Genomic DNA, 19074 nt, shown 5'->3' with positions numbered 1-19074 from the left:
TTGTAACGTCATGGCAGATGATCCCTTCCACTGCTTCTTTCAAAAATATTTTCCAACACATGTGCCTCGTACACTCTGTGTTGAGTGATTCTCCACTGGCTCAATCTGTGTGCCCCATGTCCAGCATGGGAGTGTCAGTGGCACAAAGTATTAAAATAATCTAATGTGTAAACAACAATGTATCTGAGTCTCTGGATACAACTGCATCCGGGTCTCTAGCTCTATTGTGTGCATATCTCTGCAGATACATCTAGTCCTCAACTCCCTCCCAGTCACTCCCCTGTCTTAGGCTCCCATTTGTCCAGATCTCTAGCGCTATATACAGCGCTCTCTCGCTCTCTCTCCCTCTCTCTCTCTCCCTCACTTTCTCACTCTCTTTCTCTTTCACTTTCTCTCTCTCTCTCTCTCTCTCTCTATCTCTCTCGCCCTCTCTCTCTCTCTCCCTCACTTTCTCTCTCTCTTTCTCTTTCACTTTCTCTCTCCCTCTCTCTCCTTCTTTTCACTGGGCAGAAATGGAACATCATTTTCAAGAGCCACACAGGTGGCATAGGCCTTCTGGGAAAAGAATCTGGCCACGGTAGCCTCAGGACAAGTAGGATTGGAGATGTGGAGACAGCTTATGGAAGAGTTGGTGCTTTCAAGAGGGTGGGGGGAACACTGGGTCACAGTGTGCCATGAAACACTGAGATGCTTGTGGGTGCTTTCAAGAGGGTGGGGGGAACACTGGGTCACAGTGTTCCGGGAAACACTGAGATGCTTGTGGGTGGAAGGACTTGCACAGGCTCTTCCTAGAGCTAGGAACTGTGGCTTTACCATCTTGGTTGTCCAATGCTGGCCGCTCCAGAGAAACCTCAGAGGCCAGGGACAGGCAGCGGTACCTCCACAGGGAGGCCAGTGGTGCACTGTGCATAAACACACCTGCAGGCTCTCAGGATTCCCTGGCTGCCATGCAGATCACAGCTTCTGCTCCCCCAAGCAAGCTTATCCCACCTGGATTGTCCAGGAGGGAGGTGATCCAGGTCTGGCAGGCAGTGCCTTCTGGGAGAAGCCAGCAAATCCCATGTTTCAGTGATTAATTTTCTCAGCCAAAACTTCCAACTACTCGGGAAAACCCCCCCTGATCCAACAAGATGGTCATGCCTCCCTCTGATCTCTGGCACTGCAGGACAAGGGACTAGGACATACACCTCCTCAGGACATCCTCCTGGACCCCCTGGGACTTGCAGACACCTACTGGTCCCGGTGACATCCGTCCAAGGGTACCACCTGACAACCGACCTTAGTGGGTACAGAAAATCAAACACACAGATCACACAAACACCCCTACGCACGTGCACACACACACACACACACACACACACACACACACACACACCAGCCACGTTTTCATGAATTGCTGGTGTAATTACTCTGATTGCCAACTGTTTCTGAATAAGCTCACTATCCTCATGTTAATCCACGTGGTGGCCAAAGAAGCATGGTGGCAAAAGAACACATTTGGCATGGTTCTGTATTTTTTGGTGGGGTTTCTTTTGTTGGTTTGTTTTAAATTTTTCTATTCTCTGCAGCCCAAATGCACCGATAATGTTGGGATGGCTGTACTTGGAATCCAAGCTTTCCTTTCAAACTCAGCTGTGTCATCATCCATCATGTAACGTGCTACATATCCCTCTCCTTCCCCTTCCCCTTTCCCTTCCCCTTCCCCTTCCCCTTCCTCTTCTCCTTCTTCTTCTTGGTACAGTTGTCAGTTGACCACTGAATGTGAAACCGACTCTCTCTTTTGTATGCCAAGGATAAGCACTGAAAATAAGTTCCTTTCCTTGTGAAACATACACGTGTGGCATGCCCCTTTCTCTGGTCTCTCCATGGCATGTGAGCAACGGCATGGGTTTCAGAGTACCTCTGAAAAAGTCCCAAACAGCTGAGGACCATGAGTAGACACTAGATAAGCACTCAAGCTTAGTATGTGAATTATCGGGAACTCAAACCCCAGCCAAGGAAATGCTTTAGGAGTGTGAGGCAATGATGTCCTGGTGGTGATGAGGGAAGTGGGAAACGTACTCGATGCAAACTAGGCTCTAGGTTCTCTCTCCATTTGGGAAAGTACAGTGACACACTTAAGCGTGAATGACTCAGAGGTGGGGAATTCCACGGAGACAGAAAGTATGTGTGGAATGTTGAAAGGTGTGAAAAGGAGAGAGCACTTGACCCCAAGCATTCTGGCAAAGGATGACGAGGGCGGCAGCTTCAAAGGGACCTGGGAGCCTCCGAGCAGGCCTTCCATTCCAACGCCCACTTGCCTCTCGGGATTCCTTCCAGGTTCTCAATTGGCAAGGAAGGGTTCTGCACCATCTGTGGCTATTTACATAAATAGGGGCGTGGCATCCTCATCCATTATAAACCCTGAGCTTCTGAGAACTGAACAGTTGGCCAGCAGTTTCCGTGCCATCCCTGTGGGTCTCCCACCATGGATTCGTCCAGCTCATCCGGCACATACAGCACCTCCAGAGGTACGTTGCCCTCAGCATCTGGGCTCTGCGCTTGGATCATCCAAATACACTCATGCACCTCCCCGACCCAAGGGTTGATCACCACGAAGATTGAAGTTTCCCAATGGCCACCAAATGGCATGCACTGATATGCTGGGACATGTTTCTGGAATCACTTGGGCAAAAGGATGTACCTTGGTTTGGGCATTTCACGTAGATATTTCTGTTTGCTGCTCCATTTGTTTTCCTTCTAGAAATCCACATGGAAGTTGGTAGCCCTGTTGCCTGACAATGGCTTCTCTACTAAAAATCCCAGCCTGTGTTTGCAGTGAACGGAACACGAGTATTTGATAACGTTCCCAACTAAACTGACACTCTTTTCCAGTTGACAGTGTTTGGGATTTTGAATTTGTTTCACATGTTCTATTCTTGCTGTTGTTGCGGATTTGCTCTGTTATGTTGTGTGTTCCATTTGAACTGGTTAACTTCCACGGTGTCCGTGGAAATAATCCACATCCAGTATGTGTTAAGATTACGAGACAAAGAGAGATTTTCTTTGAGCACAACTGAAAGCTAGAACCTGGGAAACAGAGATTCCAGGAGCACTCGAACTGTCTTTCATTAGACTCCAAGGTAGGCACTGCAGGAGTCTCTGGAAAGCCAAAATCTGCAGTGTGACAAGTCCGTTCCTTGAGTGCTTTCCAAATATGTTCCTTGGAGCTGGCAGGAAGGAAGGGCGCTTTTAAAGGGAGTCCCCGTTGGGGATCCGAAACCCTTGCCTTGTCTTGAATCCTTCCAGAGGGAGACCTGGAGACGACCCTACGTCACCAGCTGCCAGCTGCTAGGGCAGGTAGCCCTTGCAGAAGGGTTGGCATTGACCTAGAGTTGGAGAGATTTCAGGAAACTCAAGATCTCAAGGGTGTGCAGGACGTGCCTGAAACCACACCCTCCCTGGCCATCACACCCGGCTCCCACCTTAGAATGCAGGAAACAAACATCCATCCATTCCCTTGCTACAAGAAATAGGCAACCTCAAATAGGAAAGGGGTGGGGGGCAGCCCTTCAGACTGCCCAACTGAAAGAATAGCACGCACACGGGGAGAGTCACCATGACCTCGGTGACTAAAAGGGAAACTCATCTTCTGAGGAGTACTGGGCTGTTGTGGGTGTGTGGGTGGGTTGGCGCCATCAGACAGGGCAGCACGTTGGTCATGGCTCAAAAAAATAGGTTTTCAATCCTCTAGTGTGTTCTGTGTTGGGGGTTGGCTTGTGTGTTTGTCTGGCTTCATTGGGCTTTCGTCTACTTTCCTTTCCAATAGTGAAAGTGCAGATATGCTGTGCGAATGATAGTTCAGAAGCCAGGTTCCTATGGTTAGCATAGAGTTAGAGGTAAATCTGGTAGAAGCCATCAAGATTTTCCAAGGCCTCCACAGGTGGAAAATCCTTCCACCCGTTTTGGTCACGGTAGCCTGTTTTCCTAGGGCTTTCCCCTTCTCTTTGCATTGCGTCCTGTGGATCATTGGCGAATGGTGAGGTGATCCCCATAGCCTTGACCCTCAGCTTAGCTTGAGCCCCCAGGGTCCCACTCAGTGTGGCTTTCGGGGTGTACCCACGGTTTATCCAAATGCAGAGTCTTCCCCTGGCTTAGAGCTTTTTCTCATGGCACAGGGACCAGCACTGGGCCGGCACCATTCATTTGCACCTCCATGGATTCTCCCCTGACACATTCCCCCTCTTCTCTCCCACAGGCCGACTCTCAAGACCATCGCGAAGGAGGAGGCTTGTTCTGAGTCTGAGTCAGAAGGACACCCTGCAAGCACTCTTTCAACAGAACCCCTATCCCGGGATAACGACCAGAGAATGGCTGGCACGAGAACTGGACATTCCAGAAAGCAGAATTCAGGTACAACCGAGTCTCTCGATCCATTTTCTCTCTCGGGGTCCATGTCCAGACGCAAGTTGCCCCACTCCAGTTGCACTCCTTACTCTAGGGCTTTCCTCTTCGGGGTGCTCCAGACAGCAGGAACTCGAATCTTGGCAAGAAGGTGGCTCCCTTTGGAAAACGTGGCCAGACTGAGCTGTGTGGCGAGAGGTCCATTCAAATGTGTGGTCAAGTATAAAGGGCGAGGGGCCAAGGAAGCAGGAAGGCCTGGTGGTGTCAAGGAGATGTTACCTTGATGGCTGGCCTCCGAGGAACTAGCTGTGCTGAAGACTTCCCTCTCTGGGCACGTTGGAGAGGAGTCACCAAAGTTAGGAACACCGTGCCTGCGACCTTACAGAGCGTCGCCAAAGACTGATTGACTTTCCCTACGAACACTTTTTCTCAGGGTGTCCAATTTTCCACACACCACCATCAGAAATGTCTAAAGACATGCACACACACACGCACACAAGCACAGGTCCACACTGCTCTTCGGCCTCGGGGAATGAGGTAGCATGCACAATGTTTCACTGTTGAAGACAAGGACACATATTCTGAAGAAGGGGAGCGGGTACATAAGAGCCTCCTGACCTAAAAGTGATGGAGGCATGTAGTCCCTGAGTAGTAACTGTCAATGAGTAGTTCCCAGGCAGCATGAGAAGAGTGGTTTTCATGGGGGCACTTGCTAATGGATACGATTGCATGTTATGAGACAGTACTGCCTGTGGGGACATAAGAGAGGCAGGGAGACATGAATCGGGCATGGACTACGGGAAACGGGAGGCAAAGAGACCAAATGAGGGAAAGGAGATTGAGCCTGAGAGCCTGGGACAGAGACAGAGCGAGGGGAAGGCAGGCAGGCAGTCACTTGGGCAGCCGGGGGGGTCTCAACAGAGACAGACGTCAACAGGTAGATGTGGAGAATCGTAGACAGAGACCAAAAGACCCACAGAGAAAATGGTAGTTTTGATGAGAACGGCTGGGGCGGGGGAGAGAGACAGAGAGAGTTAGCTATCCATCCCATTCTGACTGTGGGAAAGCAAGCATTGTCTCCTCCTGTGTCACAAGTCATTACTCTGGACACCAGTAAGGTGACTCGAAGAGGAAGGACTATTTTCACGGACACAGATTGTGTATTCTGGAATCTGGTGCACTTCTTCAGAGGTAAAAGCCGGAGTCTACATTCTACATGCTAGTGAGACTTCAGTCCCTTTGAATCGTAAATATTTCCACTGGGGGCAGACGGGCCATACTGGGTCTCCATCAGTCGGCTTGTTGCTCGCCGACTGGCTGGCCGGCCGGCTGGCTGGTGCGTTTGTGCATTTGTTCTATGGTGCATCCCTGCAATAGATCTTGGAAGTACGTGCATAAGCATTGAAAGACAAGGCTTTCTTTCTTTGTACCCAGGTTTGGTTTCAAAACCAACGAAGAAGACGCCTAAAGCAGAGCCGATTGCTGTCGGAGAATGCCTGCAAAGGAGGGCAGTCACAGCCACTGCGGCCCCCACCACCTGAGGCTTTGACTCGAGGTAAGTACCCGGCATTCCATAGGCATTTCCCAAGAGCATCTCCTTGAGACAGAATCATCTATGAACGTGGATGACCATGGGAGTCCAAGAACGCTTCAGAGAGGAAACAATGATATCTTGGGATCTTGCCCCATTCCTGTTCCACCCAGGAGCATCATGCCCCTCTTGGAGGGTGGGGAGATGCATGCCCAGGAAGGCTTGGAATCTTTGGGTCCAGAACCTGCCCGGACGTGCAGAAATGCCTTCTTCCGTCACATGGGGCGTTTTCACATAGCACTGAGTTAGGTGTATCGATGTATCGATCTTGATCTATGACATACCGCTTCCTACATACCACACACTGGATCTGCTGTGAATGTGCTGAAATTGGCCTGAATGTCCTCTCTTCTCTGTGTGTTCTTCTTTAGGAAGCATGGGAAGAGAGGCCAGGCGAAAGAGGACTTTCATCTCTCTTTCTCAAACAAGGGTCCTTATGCAAGCCTTTGAGAGGGATCGATTTCCATCTATTGCTGCCAGGGAAGAATTGGCTCACCAGACAGGAATTCCCGAACCTCGAATCCAGGTAAGTTCTCCACCAGTGGGTGGAACTTGGCTTCTCCCACGAGAAAGGAGTGTTAACCCTTGCGACGGGTTGTTGCTGGATATATGTAGGCTTGGAGACGGGAGATTGGGAGGAAGTTCCTTTCGTCTTACGAATACGCTACGGGGGCTGATCTGAAGGCATCCATTTCCAGAAGAGGACAGGGCAATGGAAGTCCTGGGCAGCCAGGGAGGGGCCTGAGTTTGTAGCTGGTCAATGCCAGCTCTCCTCAAAGACAGGGGTGGGGAGGGGTGCGGAGAGTGGTGTGAGTCCTGTGTTGCCCTGACGTCCTCCCGCATTTTCAAGAGCCAAGGTGAAAGCTCTATAGGAAAAATGGCCCTTAGGTGAGGCCCAACAGTACTTGCCATGGGTCTGACAGATTGGAGGGCATGTCAGGTCAGGGCAGGGCAGGTTGGGGCGGGCTGGGGTGGGCCGGGAATGAGGCGGCGGCAAGTCGATCTGGATTGTCACGCTGCTAATGCTCCTGTCGCCCCATATGGTTCCCTAGATATGGTTCCAGAACCGAAGAGCTCGGCACCCAAAGCAGAGCGCTAGTGGGCCTGTGAATGCCTTAGCCAAAGGCCCTGATGCCACATCAGCTGTGACTGCCCTGTCGGACCAAAGCACCCTGCCCACTGTCCATAGAAGCTCTCATCGTTATCCTCCCTCTCATGCACCTGATAGCATGCAATCCTTTGCTGCGGCCACTGCTGCTTTCTCCCCCTCCTTTCTTGGGCCAGAGGCTTCCTATGGGTGCTGTGTGGGCCAGCCGTTGATGTTCATCATGCTCCAGCCCAGCCTGGCAGCCCTTCAGAGATGCCAGAACCCACAGCCTCTTCTGGCCACAGTTCCGTGGGGCGAACGGTCACATGCTCTCATCGCCAGTGGGCAGCCTGCCCAGGGGGCCATCTGGCCACCTGCACCACCAGAGACACACTTCTGGCAGCAGCAGGCAAGCTCAGGTGAAGAGACATCTCCCCAGCTGGAGCAACAGCCCCAGCGCTCAGCCCTTACAGGCTCCTCAAGCCTCCTGGATGAACTCTTGTCAGACGTGGACATTCTGGACAAGGCAGGCCCTTTTCTGAATGTGGACACAGAGGAAGAGGAACTTGCAGCAACCCTGGAAGCCCCCCTCAGCGAGGAAGAATTCAAGGCCCTGCTTGACATACTGTCAGGCTCCCCAGTGCCACAGGTTTAGGGGCAGGAAGGAAGGCCTTCCCCCGAGCCCCTTTCAAGCCTCCTTTCCTGGGAGGCAGAGCCATGGGGGAGAGAAAGAAGAAGGAACAAGCAATGCTCATGATAGTGTCTGGCAGGGAGAACAAGGCAAGTTGACTGTCGACAGCAACTGCGTTGTGCCCAGGAGGGATGCCATGCTCCACACGGACTGTCACAAAGCTTGCACACCAAGAGGGACACCCTCTCTGAAGCCTCAAGGAATTCAAACCTTCCAATGAGAACGAGGAGGACCCAACGCTGAACTGGATTTCCCCGTTGTATGTGACATTCCATTGATCCAATCAATAAATCTTGGCACTCAGTTCAAGTTCTTGGTTGTGCTTTTGTCGCTTTGATTTCTCCCGCATTTCCTCAGAGAGGTGAAATCCCTCCCATGACCTGGGACAGCATGGAAGGCGGTCCAGATACCCCTGTCTAGTCCCGTAGCTTGTAGCCACAAACACACCCTAGTGGAATCACGAAAACAGTCCCTCAGTGACAACATTCACTTGCTTTCTGGGTGCATGGTATGGAAGAGTTCCTCGAGGGCATCGCCTTTGCACACAAGGACAGAACTATGCAAACACTTTCATTGCCAGGGTTTATAGTAACAACTGTGCCCAATGGATTATGCACACAAATCATCACTCTCCATATCTCTCTCTCTCTCTCTCTCTCTCTCTCTCTCTCTGGCTCATTACATGTCCACGGCTACACACTACAGGAACACACCTCTCAAAAGATAAGCCAAGTTATAACTAAAGTGATGAACAAATGAACTGAAAAACCGAATGCCTGTGGCATTGTAACGTCATGGCAGATGATCCCTTCCACTGCTTCTTTCAAAAATATTTTCCAACACATGTGCCTCGTACACTCTGTGTTGAGTGATTCTCCACTGGCTCAATCTGTGTGCCCCATGTCCAGCATGGGAGTGTCAGTGGCACAAAGTATTAAAATAATCTAATGTGTAAACAACAATGTATCTGAGTCTCTGGATACAACTGCATCCGGGTCTCTAGCTCTATTGTGTGCATATCTCTGCAGATACATCTAGTCCTCAACTCCCTCCCAGTCACTCCCCTGTCTTAGGCTCCCATTTGTCCAGATCTCTAGCGCTATATACAGCGCTCTCTCGCTCTCTCTCCCTCTCTCTCTCTCCCTCACTTTCTCACTCTCTTTCTCTTTCACTTTCTCTCTCTCTCTCTCTCTCTCTCTCTATCTCTCTCGCCCTCTCTCTCTCTCTCCCTCACTTTCTCTCTCTCTTTCTCTTTCACTTTCTCTCTCCCTCTCTCTCCTTCTTTTCACTGGGCAGAAATGGAACATCATTTTCAAGAGCCACACAGGTGGCATAGGCCTTCTGGGAAAAGAATCTGGCCACGGTAGCCTCAGGACAAGTAGGATTGGAGATGTGGAGACAGCTTATGGAAGAGTTGGTGCTTTCAAGAGGGTGGGGGGAACACTGGGTCACAGTGTGCCATGAAACACTGAGATGCTTGTGGGTGCTTTCAAGAGGGTGGGGGGAACACTGGGTCACAGTGTTCCGGGAAACACTGAGATGCTTGTGGGTGGAAGGACTTGCACAGGCTCTTCCTAGAGCTAGGAACTGTGGCTTTACCATCTTGGTTGTCCAATGCTGGCCGCTCCAGAGAAACCTCAGAGGCCAGGGACAGGCAGCGGTACCTCCACAGGGAGGCCAGTGGTGCACTGTGCATAAACACACCTGCAGGCTCTCAGGATTCCCTGGCTGCCATGCAGATCACAGCTTCTGCTCCCCCAAGCAAGCTTATCCCACCTGGATTGTCCAGGAGGGAGGTGATCCAGGTCTGGCAGGCAGTGCCTTCTGGGAGAAGCCAGCAAATCCCATGTTTCAGTGATTAATTTTCTCAGCCAAAACTTCCAACTACTCGGGAAAACCCCCCCTGATCCAACAAGATGGTCATGCCTCCCTCTGATCTCTGGCACTGCAGGACAAGGGACTAGGACATACACCTCCTCAGGACATCCTCCTGGGCCCCCTGGGACTTGCAGACACCTACTGGTCCCGGTGACATCCGTCCAAGGGTACCACCTGACAACCGACCTTAGTGGGTACAGAAAATCAAACACACAGATCACACAAACACCCCTACGCACGTGCACACACACACACACACACACACACACACACACACCAGCCACGTTTTCATGAATTGCTGGTGTAATTACTCTGATTGCCAACTGTTTCTGAATAAGCTCACTATCCTCATGTTAATCCACGTGGTGGCCAAAGAAGCATGGTGGCAAAAGAACACATTTGGCATGGTTCTGTATTTTTTGGTGGGGTTTCTTTTGTTGGTTTGTTTTAAATTTTTCTATTCTCTGCAGCCCAAATGCACCGATAATGTTGGGATGGCTGTACTTGGAATCCAAGCTTTCCTTTCAAACTCAGCTGTGTCATCATCCATCATGTAACGTGCTACATATCCCTCTCCTTCCCCTTCCCCTTTCCCTTCCCCTTCCCCTTCCCCTTCCTCTTCTCCTTCTTCTTCTTGGTACAGTTGTCAGTTGACCACTGAATGTGAAACCGACTCTCTCTTTTGTATGCCAAGGATAAGCACTGAAAATAAGTTCCTTTCCTTGTGAAACATACACGTGTGGCATGCCCCTTTCTCTGGTCTCTCCATGGCATGTGAGCAACGGCATGGGTTTCAGAGTACCTCTGAAAAAGTCCCAAACAGCTGAGGACCATGAGTAGACACTAGATAAGCACTCAAGCTTAGTATGTGAATTATCGGGAACTCAAACCCCAGCCAAGGAAATGCTTTAGGAGTGTGAGGCAATGATGTCCTGGTGGTGATGAGGGAAGTGGGAAACGTACTCGATGCAAACTAGGCTCTAGGTTCTCTCTCCATTTGGGAAAGTACAGTGACACACTTAAGCGTGAATGACTCAGAGGTGGGGAATTCCACGGAGACAGAAAGTATGTGTGGAATGTTGAAAGGTGTGAAAAGGAGAGAGCACTTGACCCCAAGCATTCTGGCAAAGGATGACGAGGGCGGCAGCTTCAAAGGGACCTGGGAGCCTCCGAGCAGGCCTTCCATTCCAACGCCCACTTGCCTCTCGGGATTCCTTCCAGGTTCTCAATTGGCAAGGAAGGGTTCTGCACCATCTGTGGCTATTTACATAAATAGGGGCGTGGCATCCTCATCCATTATAAACCCTGAGCTTCTGAGAACTGAACAGTTGGCCAGCAGTTTCCGTGCCATCCCTGTGGGTCTCCCACCATGGATTCGTCCAGCTCATCCGGCACATACAGCACCTCCAGAGGTACGTTGCCCTCAGCATCTGGGCTCTGCGCTTGGATCATCCAAATACACTCATGCACCTCCCCGACCCAAGGGTTGATCACCACGAAGATTGAAGTTTCCCAATGGCCACCAAATGGCATGCACTGATATGCTGGGACATGTTTCTGGAATCACTTGGGCAAAAGGATGCACCTTGGTTTGGGCATTTCACGTAGATATTTCTGGTTTGCTGCTCCATTTGTTTTCCTTCTAGAAATCCACATGGAAGTTGGTAGCCCTGTTGCCTGACAATGGCTTCTCTACTAAAAATCCCAGCCTGTGTTTGCAGTGAACGGAACACGAGTATTTGATAACGTTCCCAACTAAACTGACACTCTTTTCCAGTTGACAGTGTTTGGGATTTTGAATTTGTTTCACATGTTCTATTCTTGCTGTTGTTGCGGATTTGCTCTGTTATGTTGTGTGTTCCATTTGAACTGGTTAACTTCCACGGTGTCCGTGGAAATAATCCACATCCAGTATGTGTTAAGATTACGAGACAAAGAGAGATTTTCTTTGAGCACAACTGAAAGCTAGAACCTGGGAAACAGAGATTCCAGGAGCACTCGAACTGTCTTTCATTAGACTCCAAGGTAGGCACTGCAGGAGTCTCTGGAAAGCCAAAATCTGCAGTGTGACAAGTCCGTTCCTTGAGTGCTTTCCAAATATGTTCCTTGGAGCTGGCAGGAAGGAAGGGCGCTTTTAAAGGGAGTCCCCGTTGGGGATCCGAAACCCTTGCCTTGTCTTGAATCCTTCCAGAGGGAGACCTGGAGACGACCCTACGTCACCAGCTGCCAGCTGCTAGGGCAGGTAGCCCTTGCAGAAGGGTTGGCATTGACCTAGAGTTGGAGAGATTTCAGGAAACTCAAGATCTCAAGGGTGTGCAGGACGTGCCTGAAACCACACCCTCCCTGGCCATCACACCCGGCTCCCACCTTAGAATGCAGGAAACAAACATCCATCCATTCCCTTGCTACAAGAAATAGGCAACCTCAAATAGGAAAGGGGTGGGGGGCAGCCCTTCAGACTGCCCAACTGAAAGAATAGCACGCACACGGGGAGAGTCACCATGACCTCGGTGACTAAAAGGGAAACTCATCTTCTGAGGAGTACTGGGCTGTTGTGGGTGTGTGGGTGGGTTGGCGCCATCAGACAGGGCAGCACGTTGGTCATGGCTCAAAGAAATAGGTTTTCTAAACAATCCTCTAGTGTGTTCTGTGTTGGGGGTTGGCTTGTGTGTTTGTCTGGCTTCATTGGGCTTTCGTCTACTTTCCTTTCCAATAGTGAAAGTGCAGATATGCTGTGCGAATGATAGTTCAGAAGCCAGGTTCCTATGGTTAGCATAGAGTTAGAGGTAAATCTGGTAGAAGCCATCAAGATTTTCCAAGGCCTCCACAGGTGGAAAATCCTTCCACCCGTTTTGGTCACGGTAGCCTGTTTTCCTAGGGCTTTCCCCTTCTCTTTGCATTGCGTCCTGTGGATCATTGGCGAATGGTGAGGTGATCCCCATAGCCTTGACCCTCAGCTTAGCTTGAGCCCCCAGGGTCCCACTCAGTGTGGCTTTCGGGGTGTACCCACGGTTTATCCAAATGCAGAGTCTTCCCCTGGCTTAGAGCTTTTTCTCATGGCACAGGGACCAGCACTGGGCCGGCACCATTCATTTGCACCTCCATGGATTCTCCCCTGACACATTCCCCCTCTTCTCTCCCACAGGCCGACTCTCAAGACCATCGCGAAGGAGGAGGCTTGTTCTGAGTCTGAGTCAGAAGGACACCCTGCAAGCACTCTTTCAACAGAACCCCTATCCCGGGATAACGACCAGAGAATGGCTGGCACGAGAACTGGACATTCCAGAAAGCAGAATTCAGGTACAACCGAGTCTCTCGATCCATTTTCTCTCTCGGGGTCCATGTCCAGACGCAAGTTGCCCCACTCCAGTTGCACTCCTTACTCTAGGGCTTTCCTCTTCGGGGTGCTCCAGACAGCAGGAACTCGAATCTTGGCAAGAAGGTGGCTCCCTTTGGAAAACGTGGCCAGACTGAGCTGTGTGGCGAGAGGTCCATTCAAATGTGTGGTCAAGTATAAAGGGCGAGGGGCCAAGGAAGCAGGAAGGCCTGGTGGTGTCAAGGAGATGTTACCTTGATGGCTGGCCTCCGAGGAACTAGCTGTGCTGAAGACTTCCCTCTCTGGGCACGTTGGAGAGGAGTCACCAAAGTTAGGAACACCGTGCCTGCGACCTTACAGAGCGTCGCCAAAGACTGATTGACTTTCCCTACGAACACTTTTTCTCAGGGTGTCCAATTTTCCACACACCACCATCAGAAATGTCTAAAGACATGCACACACACACGCACACAAGCACAGGTCCACACTGCTCTTCGGCCTCGGGGAATGAGGTAGCATGCACAATGTTTCACTGTTGAAGACAAGGACACATATTCTGAAGAAGGGGAGCGGGTACATAAGAGCCTCCTGACCTAAAAGTGATGGAGGCATGTAGTCCCTGAGTAGTAACTGTCAATGAGTAGTTCCCAGGCAGCATGAGAAGAGTGGTTTTCATGGGGGCACTTGCTAATGGATACGATTGCATGTTATGAGACAGTACTGCCTGTGGGGACATAAGAGAGGCAGGGAGACATGAATCGGGCATGGACTACGGGAAACGGGAGGCAAAGAGACCAAATGAGGGAAAGGAGATTGAGCCTGAGAGCCTGGGACAGAGACAGAGCGAGGGGAAGGCAGGCAGGCAGTCACTTGGGCAGCCGGGGGGGTCTCAACAGAGACAGACGTCAACAGGTAGATGTGGAGAATCGTAGACAGAGACCAAAAGACCCACAGAGAAAATGGTAGTTTTGATGAGAACGGCTGGGGCGGGGGAGAGAGACAGAGAGAGTTAGCTATCCATCCCATTCTGACTGTGGGAAAGCAAGCATTGTCTCCTCCTGTGTCACAAGTCATTACTCTGGACACCAGTAAGGTGACTCGAAGAGGAAGGACTATTTTCACGGACACAGATTGTGTATTCTGGAATCTGGTGCACTTCTTCAGAGGTAAAAGCCGGAGTCTACATTCTACATGCTAGTGAGACTTCAGTCCCTTTGAATCGTAAATATTTCCACTGGGGGCAGACGGGCCATACTGGGTCTCCATCAGTCGGCTTGTTGCTCGCCGACTGGCTGGCCGGCCGGCTGGCTGGTGCGTTTGTGCATTTGTTCTATGGTGCATCCCTGCAATAGATCTTGGAAGTACGTGCATAAGCATTGAAAGACAAGGCTTTCTTTCTTTGTACCCAGGTTTGGTTTCAAAACCAACGAAGAAGACGCCTAAAGCAGAGCCGATTGCTGTCGGAGAATGCCTGCAAAGGAGGGCAGTCACAGCCACTGCGGCCCCCACCACCTGAGGCTTTGACTCGAGGTAAGTACCCGGCATTCCATAGGCATTTCCCAAGAGCATCTCCTTGAGACAGAATCATCTATGAACGTGGATGACCATGGGAGTCCAAGAACGCTTCAGAGAGGAAACAATGATATCTTGGGATCTTGCCCCATTCCTGTTCCACCCAGGAGCATCATGCCCCTCTTGGAGGGTGGGGAGATGCATGCCCAGGAAGGCTTGGAATCTTTGGGTCCAGAACCTGCCCGGACGTGCAGAAATGCCTTCTTCCGTCACATGGGGCGTTTTCACATAGCACTGAGTTAGGTGTATCGATGTATCGATCTTGATCTATGACATACCGCTTCCTACATACCACACACTGGATCTGCTGTGAATGTGCTGAAATTGGCCTGAATGTCCTCTCTTCTCTGTGTGTTCTTCTTTAGGAAGCATGGGAAGAGAGGCCAGGCGAAAGAGGACTTTCATCTCTCTTTCTCAAACAAGGGTCCTTATGCAAGCCTTTGAGAGGGATCGATTTCCATCTATTGCTGCCAGGGAAGAATTGGCTCACCAGACAGGAATTCCCGAACCTCGAATCCAGGTAAGTTCTCCACCAGTGGGTGGAACTTGGCTTCTCCCACGAGAAAGGAGTGTTAACCCTTGCGACGGGTTGTTGCTGGATATATGTAGGCTTGGAGACGGGAGATTGGGAGGAAGTTCCTTTCGTCTTACGAATACGCTACGGGGGCTGATCTGAAGGCATCCATTTCCAGAAGAGGACAGGGCAATGGAAGTCCTGGGCAGCCAGGGAGGGGCCTGAGTTTGTAGCTGGTCAATGCCAGCTCTCCTCAAAGACAGGGGTGGGGAGGGGTGCGGAGAGTGGTGTGAGTCCTGTGTTGCCCTGACGTCCTCCCGCATTTTCAAGAGCCAAGGTGAAAGCTCTATAGGAAAAATGGCCCTTAGGTGAGGCCCAACAGTACTTGCCATGGGTCTGACAGATTGGAGGGCATGTCAGGTCAGGGCAGGGCAGGTTGGGGCGGGCTGGGGTGGGCCGGGAATGAGGCGGCGGCAAGTCGATCTGGATTGTCACGCTGCTAATGCTCCTGTCGCCCCATATGGTTCCCTAGATATGGTTCCAGAACCGAAGAGCTCGGCACCCAAAGCAGAGCGCTAGTGGGCCTGTGAATGCCTTAGCCAAAGGCCCTGATGCCACATCAGCTGTGACTGCCCTGTCGGACCAAAGCACCCTGCCCACTGTCCATAGAAGCTCTCATCGTTATCCTCCCTCTCATGCACCTGATAGCATGCAATCCTTTGCTGCGGCCACTGCTGCTTTCTCCCCCTCCTTTCTTGGGCCAGAGGCTTCCTATGGGTGCTGTGTGGGCCAGCCGTTGATGTTCATCATGCTCCAGCCCAGCCTGGCAGCCCTTCAGAGATGCCAGAACCCACAGCCTCTTCTGGCCACAGTTCCGTGGGGCGAACGGTCACATGCTCTCATCGCCAGTGGGCAGCCTGCCCAGGGGGCCATCTGGCCACCTGCACCACCAGAGACACACTTCTGGCAGCAGCAGGCAAGCTCAGGTGAAGAGACATCTCCCCAGCTGGAGCAACAGCCCCAGCGCTCAGCCCTTACAGGCTCCTCAAGCCTCCTGGATGAACTCTTGTCAGACGTGGACATTCTGGACAAGGCAGGCCCTTTTCTGAATGTGGACACAGAGGAAGAGGAACTTGCAGCAACCCTGGAAGCCCCCCTCAGCGAGGAAGAATTCAAGGCCCTGCTTGACATACTGTCAGGCTCCCCAGTGCCACAGGTTTAGGGGCAGGAAGGAAGGCCTTCCCCCGAGCCCCTTTCAAGCCTCCTTTCCTGGGAGGCAGAGCCATGGGGGAGAGAAAGAAGAAGGAACAAGCAATGCTCATGATAGTGTCTGGCAGGGAGAACAAGGCAAGTTGACTGTCGACAGCAACTGCGTTGTGCCCAGGAGGGATGCCATGCTCCACACGGACTGTCACAAAGCTTGCACACCAAGAGGGACACCCTCTCTGAAGCCTCAAGGAATTCAAACCTTCCAATGAGAACGAGGAGGACCCAACGCTGAACTGGATTTCCCCGTTGTATGTGACATTCCATTGATCCAATCAATAAATCTTGGCACTCAGTTCAAGTTCTTGGTTGTGCTTTTGTCGCTTTGATTTCTCCCGCATTTCCTCAGAGAGGTGAAATCCCTCCCATGACCTGGGACAGCATGGAAGGCGGTCCAGATACCCCTGTCTAGTCCCGTAGCTTGTAGCCACAAACACACCCTAGTGGAATCACGAAAACAGTCCCTCAGTGACAACATTCACTTGCTTTCTGGGTGCATGGTATGGAAGAGTTCCTCGAGGGCATCGCCTTTGCACACAAGGACAGAACTATGCAAACACTTTCATTGCCAGGGTTTATAGTAACAACTGTGCCCAATGGATTATGCACACAAATCATCACTCTCCATATCTCTCTCTCTCTCTCTCTCTCTCTCTCTCTCTCTGGCTCATTACATGTCCACGGCTACACACTACAGGAACACACCTCTCAAAAGATAAGCCAAGTTATAACTAAAGTGATGAACAAATGAACTGAAAAACCGAATGCCTGTGGCATTGTAACGTCATGGCAGATGATCCCTTCCACTGCTTCTTTCAAAAATATTTTCCAACACATGTGCCTCGTACACTCTGTGTTGAGTGATTCTCCACTGGCTCAATCTGTGTGCCCCATGTCCAGCATGGGAGTGTCAGTGGCACAAAGTATTAAAATAATCTAATGTGTAAACAACAATGTATCTGAGTCTCTGGATACAACTGCATCCGGGTCTCTAGCTCTATTGTGTGCATATCTCTGCAGATACATCTAGTCCTCAACTCCCTCCCAGTCACTCCCCTGTCTTAGGCTCCCATTTGTCCAGATCTCTAGCGCTATATACAGCGCTCTCTCGCTCTCTCTCCCTCTCTCTCTCTCCCTCACTTTCTCACTCTCTTTCTCTTTCACTTTCTCTCTCTCTCTCTCTCTCTCTCTCTATCTCTCTCGCCCTCTCTCTCTCTCTCCCTCACTTTCTCTCTCTCTTTCTCTTTCACTTTCTCTCTCCCTCTCTCTCCTTCTTTTCACTGGGCAGAAATGGAACATCATTTTCAAGAGCCACACAGGTGGCATAGGCCTTCTGGGAAAAGAATCTGGCCACGGTAGCCTCAGGACAAGTAGGATTGGAGATGTGGAGACAGCTTATGGAAGAGTTGGTGCTTTCAAGAGGGTGGGGGGAACACTGGGTCACAGTGTGCCATGAAACACTGAGATGCTTGTGGGTGCTTTCAAGAGGGTGGGGGGAACACTGGGTCACAGTGTTCCGGGAAACACTGAGATGCTTGTGGGTGGAAGGACTTGCACAGGCTCTTCCTAGAGCTAGGAACTGTGGCTTTACCATCTTGGTTGTCCAATGCTGGCCGCTCCAGAGAAACCTCAGAGGCCAGGGACAGGCAGCGGTACCTCCACAGGGAGGCCAGTGGTGCACTGTGCATAAACACACCTGCAGGCTCTCAGGATTCCCTGGCTGCCATGCAGATCACAGCTTCTGCTCCCCCAAGCAAGCTTATCCCACCTGGATTGTCCAGGAGGGAGGTGATCCAGGTCTGGCAGGCAGTGCCTTCTGGGAGAAGCCAGCAAATCCCATGTTTCAGTGATTAATTTTCTCAGCCAAAACTTCCAACTACTCGGGAAAACCCCCCCTGATCCAACAAGATGGTCATGCCTCCCTCTGATCTCTGGCACTGCAGGACAAGGGACTAGGACATACACCTCCTCAGGACATCCTCCTGGGCCCCCTGGGACTTGCAGACACCTACTGGTCCCGGTGACATCCGTCCAAGGGTACCACCTGACAACCGACCCTAGTGGGTACAGAAAATCAAACACACAGATCACACAAACACCCCTACATGCGTGCACACACACACACACACACAAACACACACACACACACACCAGCCATGTTTTCATGAATTGCTGGTGTAATTACTCTGATTGCCAACTGTTTCTGAATAAGCTCACTATCCTCATGTTAATCCACGTGGTGGCCAAAGAAGCATGGTGGCAAAAGAACACATTTAGCATGGTTCTGTATTTTTTGGTGGGGTTTCTTTTGTTGGTTTGTTTTAAATTTTTCTATTCTCTGCAGCCCAAATGCACCGATAATGTTGGGATGGCTGTACTTGGAATCCAAGCTTTCCTTTCAAACTCAGCTGTGTCATCATCCATCATGTAACGTGCTACATATCCCTCTCCTTCCCCTTCCCCTTCCCCTTCCCCTTCCCCTTCCTCTTCTCCTTCTTCTTCTTGGTACAGTTGTCAGTTGACCACTGAATGTGAAACCGGCTCTCTCTTTTGTACGCCAAGGATAAGCACTGAAAATAAGTTCCTTTCCTTGTGAAACATACACGTGTGGCATGCCCCTTTCTCTGGTCTCTCCATGGCATGTGAGCAACGGCATGGGTTTCAGAGTACCTCTGAAAAAGTCCCAAACAGCTGAGGACCATGAGTAGACACTAGATAAGCACTCAAGCTTAGTATGTGAATTATCGGGAACTCAAACCCCAGCCAAGGAAATGCT

The 19074-nt window shown here is 51.0% G+C and overlaps 2 protein-coding genes across 2 annotated transcripts; both read left to right on the top strand.

Moving 5' to 3' along the window:
* Positions 1–2467: 2467 nt before the first annotated feature.
* LOC309961818 (double homeobox protein 4-like protein 4) lies at positions 2468–7716 on the top strand (the record flags this gene model as incomplete). Its single annotated transcript, XM_082839296.1, has 5 exons — positions 2468–2510; positions 4238–4392; positions 5818–5938; positions 6346–6500; positions 7027–7716. 5 exons carry the CDS (start codon positions 2468–2470, stop codon positions 7714–7716), a joined length of 1164 nt encoding a protein of 387 aa, XP_082695422.1.
* Positions 7717–10999: 3283 nt separating this feature from the next.
* Positions 11000–16254, top strand: LOC309961817 (double homeobox protein 4-like protein 4; the record flags this gene model as incomplete). Its single annotated transcript, XM_082839295.1, has 5 exons — positions 11000–11042; positions 12776–12930; positions 14356–14476; positions 14884–15038; positions 15565–16254. 5 exons carry the CDS (start codon positions 11000–11002, stop codon positions 16252–16254), a joined length of 1164 nt encoding a protein of 387 aa, XP_082695421.1.
* Between the last annotated feature and the right edge of the window lie 2820 nt (positions 16255–19074).

This window comes from Leucopleurus acutus, assembly GCF_964270905.1.
Source record: "Leucopleurus acutus genome assembly, chromosome: 5".
In the NCBI taxonomy this organism is placed as follows: Eukaryota; Metazoa; Chordata; class Mammalia; order Artiodactyla; family Delphinidae; genus Leucopleurus; species Leucopleurus acutus.
The sequence above is the reverse complement of the archived record's forward strand: the minus strand, read 5'-3'. Positions and strand labels throughout refer to the sequence as shown.